Source organism: Entamoeba histolytica, genomic scaffold (assembly GCF_000208925.1).
Source record: "Entamoeba histolytica HM-1:IMSS scf_1104750517879 genomic scaffold, whole genome shotgun sequence".
Taxonomy (NCBI): domain Eukaryota; phylum Evosea; order Mastigamoebida; family Endamoebidae; genus Entamoeba; species Entamoeba histolytica.
In genome coordinates this window covers 81824-90489 of record NW_001914900.1, presented here as the reverse complement: position 1 = coordinate 90489, position 8666 = coordinate 81824, and the positions used below count along the sequence as shown (strand labels likewise).

Below are 8666 nucleotides of genomic sequence, written 5' to 3'. Positions count from 1 at the left end.
AGAATATGTTGAAATACGTGTATTAATTGGAGCATCGAATGCTAATGATTGTTTAACTCCTTCACAATGTTTCATTCTAGAAAATGCATCAATAAACAGAATAGAAACAATAACTAATAAAGTAATTGAAAATATTCTTTTCTTAACAATCCAATGACTTAAACTAAGAATTTGTTTTTTAAGAATATTAGGAATAGGAATTAATAACAATGTTAATGTAACAATAAGAATAATACAAATAACAAAATTAAGTGTGTAAAGAATAGAAGCCATTTTATTATTTTTAAGTTCTTAGTTTAATTTCTATTAAAAATACTTATTAAATAATATAACCATTAAATAACAAAAATATTCATTTCAAAGATGTTACATTGAACAATATGTCACTGCTTGTTTTAAAAGTCTTCCAAATCTTACTCTATCACTTAATTCTCTTCTAAGTCTACTAACTACATTCGTACATTCTTCATTTGCACTTTGTGAAATAAAACAAAATTGAACTAAACATTGATTATCTAAATGAGTTAATGTTAAATAACGATCTTGTTGTTGAAACTGTGTTTGTTCTGAAACAATTGTATGATATATTCCAAATGATGATTGATTCAGAACAACTAACCATAATTCTTTATGTCGTGTTTGAACTAAAAATAATGGTCCACGACAACCAACATCAGTAATTTCTTTTCCACCTTCACTTCTTAGTTCATACACACTAACTACTCCACAATTCATAATTACACTCTCAATAATTGGAAAAAATCCTTGTAATGCTCGAAGATTAATAAGTTGAATTTGTGATGGAGTAACAATTTCAGAGACTTGTTTATCAGGTATTGGAGGGTTCATTGAATTATCAGATGAATAAAGAAAAAAAAATCAAAAAAAAATAATAACTACAAAAGAAATGATAAAATCTTATAAAACAAAGGGATGTCCTCTTCTGAGTCACACTCAAGAAAAGGTATTCAGAAATGTCTTGATGGAAAAAATATTCAAACAAAACAAAGTCGTGATAAAAAAACAAAAGAAGTGGCTCAAATGTCATTTCTAATTTGGGCGTTAAATCGTAAATTCTCATTTTCATTTCAAAAGCCAAAAAAGAGATCGACCGTAAATTTTTGTTTTCCTGATTTAATTGAAATTGATTTTGGGAAAGACAAAATGAATGTTGTACAATTTTTGAATGAACGTGCAGAAGAAGACTATAATAATTTTTCTCAAAGAATGACTCCTAAACAAGCTAATAGGAAAGTAGAACATCTTAAGAAAGTGTATCTTCATAATTATCTTACTGACCTTGCAATACATGATGGCATTACAATAATAAGTAAAGCTACTCAAAAGGATATTGAACAAATGGAAAGATTCATTAGAATAGAATTTGATAGTAACACTTATGACCAAAGTGAAATTGTTGAAGCTGGAGTAGAAATTAATGTTATTCTTATGGCAATGCTTGGAGACAATTCTACTTTAAATGTACCAAAAGGAAAATTATACGAATCTTATGTTCGAACTGGGAAGTAGAAAAATTGTAATGTTTTTATAGTTTTAATACATTTTAAATAGAAAAAAACTTTTTTTAAAGAAAATGAAAAAAACCCTTTTTTTCACTTTTAAATAAGTAAATAATGCAAACTGCACAAACAGACTTTATTCAAAGAATAAATGAATTAGAACAGCTTGTTTTAAAAATATTAAATATACCAACAAAAGAATTAGCTATTCTAAAATGTTGTGATGAAAATATTGATAAAGATGTTATTAATTTCTTAAAAAGTTATTTCTCATTTAATAGTGCTGATATTCTTTCATGTAAAACATCAATTGAAAATAATAAGTTTCCTTCTTGTATTAATACTTCTTCATTAAATAAAACAACTCTTTCTTATTTACAAAAACTTGGACTAAAACAAATTAAATGTACAGAAGAAGAATATAACTCTTTTTCACCTCAAACTCTTTCTTTAATTAAATCTTATATGGGTGTTAATTTAATTGATTCAAATCCAAATATACAAAAACAAATTAATGAAACCACATATATCCCTCCTTCATTAAGAAAACAACAAGAAGATAATTCTATTTGTTCTCAATATACTGTTCCACCTAAAATAAAACATATTCAACAACCAGGACCTGTTACTAATTATAATTTTGAAATTGAAACTATATTAAAAATTACTCAAGCAAAATCAGCTAATGTAATTTATAGAATAGATGCAACTAGTGGTTCTTTTGTTGGGTTATTAAATGTTTTTAAATCTTGTAAGAAAGGAGTATTGTTATTTAGACTAACTATTAACAATAAACCAACTTCATTTGCTACTTATCATGATATTTTTCCAACTCAAATGGGTGTAGCTATTTCTGATGGCTCAGAATATGTTTTTTCAATAGTTAATGATCCATTTATTCCTCATCCTTATTATATTAAACCATTTAATAAAACTATGATGATTAAAGAAGATAGAATTGCTATATTCTCAATTGGAACATTTATTAAGAAAAACCATTCTATTCGTTATAATGGTAAAATGTCTGACCTTTTTGATGTTCCAAAAACTATTTCATTAAATGCTATTATTCCTTATAACCAAGAAACAACTACAGCTATACAAAATGGTTGGTCATCTATTTCAGTTATTGAATTAAAATAAGGTATTCTTTCTCTTTTATTTGTTTCATTTAAATTAAACGATAAATTGATGATTAAATATGATAAAATAATATATTCAAACTACATCACTTTCATTTCTTTCATTAACTTCATTATCAAATGTTGTAGAAACATATAAAGGCCATTGACATAATGGTATTTTTTTATTTTTTACTTGTTCAAAAAGAGTACTAACACTTAAATGAGTTTTTTCATAATCAGGATTCCCCATTTTTAAAGCAACACAAATTCCATTTAGTAATAAATATTTATTATTTTCTTCTACTTCTTCAGATGAAGCTTTTGTATAATCTTCTAACTTACTTTCTAATTGTTTTTGTTTAAATGTTGATTGTTTTAATTGATTTTCTAAAGTAACAATATTATTTTGTAATGTTTGAATAATGGTTGTTTTGTCATCAATACTTCTTTTCATAACAGATTCTAATTCATTATTTTTTTCAATAGACTCTGTTAGTTGTAATTTTAATTTTTCATTTTCTTTCTTTAATACTTCGTTTTTCTCTTTTAGTTCAATAAATCCTTTTGTTTGATTATTAGTACTTTTTGTAATAATTTCATTATCTGATGAAGAATCATCAACTCCAAAGTTGGAAAATTCTGGTTTAATAACAACTTGTGGTTTTTCTAATACAAATTGTTTTTTCTCTGGAACTTTTTCTTTTATTTCATTTGTACTTGTAGAATGAATTATGACATTAACTTGTGAAGAACCTTTTGAAACTGACTTAGGTTGAGTAGAATTTTGTTGAGTCATTTGATTTATCAATGACTCATCTAAGAATGGGTTAGTTTCTTTTTTTTCAGTTTTGTTAAGAGGATTTAACATTTGAGATGAATTATCAGTGAAAGGATTAGTATTTTGATTTTGTTGTTTTGTTGCTGAGTCAATAAAAGGATTAGTTTGTATTTCATTTTCTTGAAGAGGAGTTGTTGATTGTTGATTTAAAGAAGGATCTAAAAAAGGGTTAGTTTCAATTGTTTTTTCATGAGTAGTTATTGGTTGTTGTGTAAGAGATGGGTCTAAGAAAGGGTTTGTTTCAATTTTATTTTTTTGTATAGAAGGTTGTTGTGTTGTATTATTTAATTCTTGATTTAAAGAAGGGTCTAAGAAAGGATTTGTTTGAGTATTATTGTTTTGAATAACAGACTCATCTTTTTTAATAGTTTGAGGGGGTTGGGGTTGAATAACACCTTTTGTTATTTTTTGTTTTTTATCAAATTTTTTTCCACTTTTCAAAGCTTTATTTTCTTGTTTAAGATTTTCACACCATTCTTGAAGTTCTTGTAATTTACTTTGGTATTCAACGAGCATATATTTTTCTTTTGTTTCTAATAATGATTTTTCTTTTGATAAAACACTTTGTTTTCCTAATGACTGAACATATTTTTCTTCTAACTCTTCATAAGCAACAGTTTTTTTTGATAATTCAATTTCCATTAATGTTAATCGGGAGTCATAATTGTCTAACTGAAGAGTCTCAATTTTTTGGTGCAAAAATCCAATTTCTTCTTGTAAAGAATGTATTTCAATCATTAATGACTCAACAGGATCCATGTCAGAGAGAATAGAACTGAGAAAAAGAATTATTGAAAAGAATTATGTATATTTAGATACAAAAAGAATATTTTTTTTTAATAAAATCTTCAAATTTGATTAAAAAATTATGAAACCCTTAAAAATTTTAAAAAATTATAAAAACCTAAAAAAAACTTCCACCAAAACGAAATTATTCCACCAGATTCTATCATCTCTTATCAAATTAAGTTCAGTTAATGCTTGCTTTATTCTTACTCGTATCTATTGCTCTTGCAGAAAAGAAGGAATACCTTGCTGTTACAAACTATACTAGTGATGGAAATATGTTTTATGGAGCTCCATTAAATAGTTGTCTTACTTATTACCGTTTTTTATCAAATGGAAATAGTTATTATGTTAAATTTTCTAACACCGAACCTAAGGTACAATATTATGTAGACGAATATTGTACATCTGTAAGTGGTGCTGCTGTGGCACCAGTTGATTGGGAAATTAAAGAAGTTGATATTGATTTCAGTCAAATTACTATTCCAAGTGGTAAAGGTATTCCATTATATATTAAACCAACTTGTGCTAAAATATCTAACGAAGTTTCATTTAGTCAAGAAAACGATGGAACGACTATTACTCTTAAACGATACTCTGATGACCATTGTGATGATAGTTACCTTACTCAAAAAATGACATGTCAAGATGAAAATGTTTACAATTATGATGATGACCAATATTTATTTGGTGAAGGACAAAAGGCAAGAGTTATTTGTGGTTCTTCTTTGTTAACTGTTCTTTTTATTTCAGCTATCGTTTTGATGTTAATCTAAATTGATCTCATAATTTTTATCTAAATAAAAAGTCTGTTTGGTTTTCATTTCTTGTCTTATTTTATTATAATTAAGATAATAAGAGTTGGTTGATAAAACAATATTGGTAGTTACCCATTAACTTAAACTTCAAACGAGTTTTATTAATTAAATTAAATTAATCAAAATTGTTATTAAGGTATTACACATCTTTATACAATTCTGAATGGCTTTTATGTTAAATTTGAACAATAGAATCTTCAGACGATGAAGTTGAATCTTCTTTCTTTTTCTTAATAACAATAGAACCACTTTCTTCATTACAATTTACAGATGAATCAGAGTCTTCAGATGATGAAGTTAAGTCTTCTTTTTTCTCCATAATAACAGATCCATCACAATTATCATTTATTGAATTTACAGAACCACTTGATGTTTCAGAGCTTTCACTTGAACTTTCTATGTAGATTGGATCTCCTCTACAAAACTTCATAATAGAAAGAAATTCTACATCAAGTAATTCATATTCAATGAATATAGACACATCATCAACTGGATTTAATTCCTTTTCTCCTTTAATCATTTTATTAAGGATGTCACATCTTTTTTTACAACCCTTTTCAATTGAAGTCAAATTACTTAATTCAACTTTAATTTTTGCTTCACGATCAGAATCAGTAAATACTTTATCAGTATTTAATAGCATTTGTCCAATTTTACGTTTTAAAATAACTGTTTTTTGAATATTTTCTTCACTACATATTTTATTTTCTTCTATATATTTTGTTCCAAGTGACTTTTGTAATACATCAAATTCTTCATTCAATGTTTGAATTTTCTTTTCCATATTTTCTATAGCATGTTGTCTTGATGTACCAATACAAAGAATACGTTCTTTAATACGCCAAACATTATAATAGATTTCAGTTAATTCTATATTAATTTCTTTTAATGATATACGAAAATTATAAAGTTGTGTTGATACTGAATGAGCATCGTAATAAGTTCTATTACTTATTAATGACCATTGGTATTGAGCAAGACTATAACATTTTACATAAATATGATGTAATTGCTTAATACGTTGTTTATATGATTCTACTATTGATAATAATAAATGATTATATTCTTTTGGAATTAACTTAATAGAGAAGAGTAAAGAAGTAATTTTCAATAGATATTTCTTAGTAGTATTATTTAAATTCCAAACTTTCTTTTGCATATTAATCGCATGTTCATATTCTTCTTCATAATTTTCAGAAGTAAAAAATCTTTCATAAATACGTTTTAATGTTTTTAGTTGATCTTTTAAATCTATTTTAGTATAATAATTTGTATCCATAGATAAACAATCATATATTTTTCCAATATCTTCTTCCCATATTTCAATTTGTTTTCTTCTATCTCTTTCATAAGCCCAAAGAAATGAAACTGCTTCCATAACTTTTTTTTGTTGTTCAATAGGAAGTTTTCCAATATTTTGACAAGATGCTAATTTAGAATATTCGTCAAATTTTAATTTAAATTCTTTTGCTTCTTTATTTTCATTAATTTTATTTAAATATTTTTCTATTTTTTTTTTAAGAATAATGTCTTGTTCTGTATTTCTAGGAAGATGAAGATAAGTCCTAATTTTGAATATCATTTTATCAATTTCAATTAATCTTTGTTTATTTGAGTCTACTGTGTTAGTATACTCTTTAAAAGCTGATTCAATTAGACTTGTTTCTGGATCTTTTTTTCCAAATATTAATTTTGTTATGTTGGTCATATTCATTGAATATGCTTCGTCAGTAAATTCTGGTTGAAATAATTGGGTCTTGAAATATTTTAGTTTTTTTTCTTCTTCACTCATAAGTGTAAGTGGTGTAGCAGTATGTGGAAGCTGTGTATTTGGGTTGTTTTGATGAATAGTGTCCATCTAAGAATTATGTTTCCAGTTCAATTTTAAAAAAGATATGATAAAAAATAAAAATTTAAATTAGAAATTATATTAATTCACTTTATCAATAATTTAATTTTATTATATTTCATTTTCACATATTATTATATCCATTTTCTAATTCACTTACTACAGTATTAATTTCAGGTCGTTTTGTTTGATCTTCATCCCAACACCTATTTATTATGTAATAAATCCACTCTGGCATTTATTTGGCTTTTCTAATCGTTTACCAGAACCAATAAATTGTGCTATATCCCATGGATATTTAAACTTTTCAATAGGATATGGAGTATTCCATATATATGCTTCAAATAAACTAACTCCAAATGAAAAGATATCTGATGGCATTTTATATTTCTTTTGATCCAGAACTTCAGGTGCCATATACATTGGTGTTCCAACTCCTTTTGTGAATGTCATATTTGTCATCATCATATTAACATTTCTTGATGACCCAAAGTCTGTAAGTTTAGCGTTAACTAAAGTATTAGGATTAACTGATACAATAAGAATATTATCTGGTTTAATATCTCGATGTAATATTCCATTTGAATGAAGATACTCAATTCCTTTTGCAGCATCTATCATAAATTTTATTCTTAATTTATGTCCAGGTTTTTTGTCTTTGGAATATTTATGAATTGAATCTTGTATTGATCCATATTCTGCATATTCAGTTACCATGCAATATTTATTTGGAATAAATACTGCTCCATAAAAATGAATGATATAGTCACTTCTAAACTTATCTAACATCATCACTTCTTTCTCAAATTCTTCAATTGTTTCACTATCACCTGCCATATTCTTCATTTGTTTAATTGCTACTTTATTTCCTCTCAGTTCTCCTTTAAAAACAATGCCAAATGCACCTTCTCCAAGTTTTTTATCAATTTTAAGTTCATCATAATCTAATAGTGATGTTAATTCTGTTTCAAATATTACATGAAGTTGATACGTTTTTTCTTTACTCTTTTTAACATCTGAAGAAACAATAAGAATAGGATCATCAACTTTACAAGTACAATATGGCTTGACAAATAAATTAAACTCTACTGCATTTCCTGGTTTTATAAAAGCAAGTTGTGGCTCACTTCTTATTCCATATTTACTTTCACAATCAGTTTTATTAGTAATTTGTACTTTCATTATAGCTTTATTTGTATTTCCAATACATAATAATGTTTTAGTTTCTTGTCCTACAGGAATTACATTATTTTCAGTAAAGTTTATTTCGCTCATACTTGTTGTCAAACAGCTTCCATTTGATAATGGAACAAAATGAATTGATGAACTAGACATTTTGAATGAAGTAAATTCTTTTTCTCGTTGTTTATTTGCAGTGTATCTAGTAATAGAATTAATGAGAATAATAGCCATACAAAGAATGACAATTAAAATAATAATAAATCCAATAATTGGAAGAATAACAATTAAAACATTTAAGTGAAATTCACAATAATCTCCAAGTTTGGTTGGTTTATAATTTAATGAACATTTAGAGCATTTACCATTTGATGTTTCTATACAATTAACAACAGCTTCTAATGGTATACACTTTCCATTTCTCAATACTTTCCCATAGTCACAAGAGCTACAAATATTTGACCATATACAATTCATACAATTATCTGAACATAAATAACACTCACCATTGTACATGTATGTTCCGTCAAGACATTTAGAACAACCCCATGA

The 8666-nt window shown here is 25.9% G+C and overlaps 7 protein-coding genes across 7 annotated transcripts; 3 read left to right on the top strand and 4 right to left on the bottom strand.

Moving 5' to 3' along the window:
- Positions 1-366: 366 nt before the first annotated feature.
- On the bottom strand, positions 367-849 carry EHI_104780 (uncharacterized protein; the record flags this gene model as incomplete). Its single annotated transcript, XM_647529.1, has 1 exon — positions 367-849. One exon carries the CDS (start codon positions 847-849, stop codon positions 367-369), a length of 483 nt encoding a protein of 160 aa, XP_652621.1.
- An 84-nt stretch (positions 850-933) lies between these two features.
- Positions 934-1530, top strand: EHI_104770 (uncharacterized protein; the record flags this gene model as incomplete). The annotated part of the gene is made up of 1 exon (XM_645497.1): positions 934-1530. The coding sequence occupies one exon, from the start codon at positions 934-936 to the stop codon at positions 1528-1530; it is 597 nt and encodes a 198-aa protein (XP_650589.1).
- A 104-nt stretch (positions 1531-1634) lies between these two features.
- Positions 1635-2663, top strand: EHI_104760 (uncharacterized protein; the record flags this gene model as incomplete). Its single annotated transcript, XM_647527.1, has 1 exon — positions 1635-2663. One exon carries the CDS (start codon positions 1635-1637, stop codon positions 2661-2663), a length of 1029 nt encoding a protein of 342 aa, XP_652619.1.
- Positions 2664-2738: 75 nt separating this feature from the next.
- On the bottom strand, positions 2739-4241 carry EHI_104750 (uncharacterized protein; the record flags this gene model as incomplete). The annotated part of the gene is made up of 1 exon (XM_645495.1): positions 2739-4241. One exon carries the CDS (start codon positions 4239-4241, stop codon positions 2739-2741), a length of 1503 nt encoding a protein of 500 aa, XP_650587.1.
- A 218-nt stretch (positions 4242-4459) lies between these two features.
- Positions 4460-5044, top strand: EHI_104740 (uncharacterized protein; the record flags this gene model as incomplete). The annotated part of the gene is made up of 1 exon (XM_645494.1): positions 4460-5044. The coding sequence occupies one exon, from the start codon at positions 4460-4462 to the stop codon at positions 5042-5044; it is 585 nt and encodes a 194-aa protein (XP_650586.1).
- Positions 5045-5261: 217 nt separating this feature from the next.
- Positions 5262-6944, bottom strand: EHI_104730 (uncharacterized protein; the record flags this gene model as incomplete). Its single annotated transcript, XM_645493.1, has 1 exon — positions 5262-6944. One exon carries the CDS (start codon positions 6942-6944, stop codon positions 5262-5264), a length of 1683 nt encoding a protein of 560 aa, XP_650585.1.
- Positions 6945-7148: 204 nt separating this feature from the next.
- On the bottom strand, positions 7149-8630 carry EHI_104720 (uncharacterized protein; the record flags this gene model as incomplete). Its single annotated transcript, XM_001913573.1, has 1 exon — positions 7149-8630. One exon carries the CDS (start codon positions 8628-8630, stop codon positions 7149-7151), a length of 1482 nt encoding a protein of 493 aa, XP_001913608.1.
- Between the last annotated feature and the right edge of the window lie 36 nt (positions 8631-8666).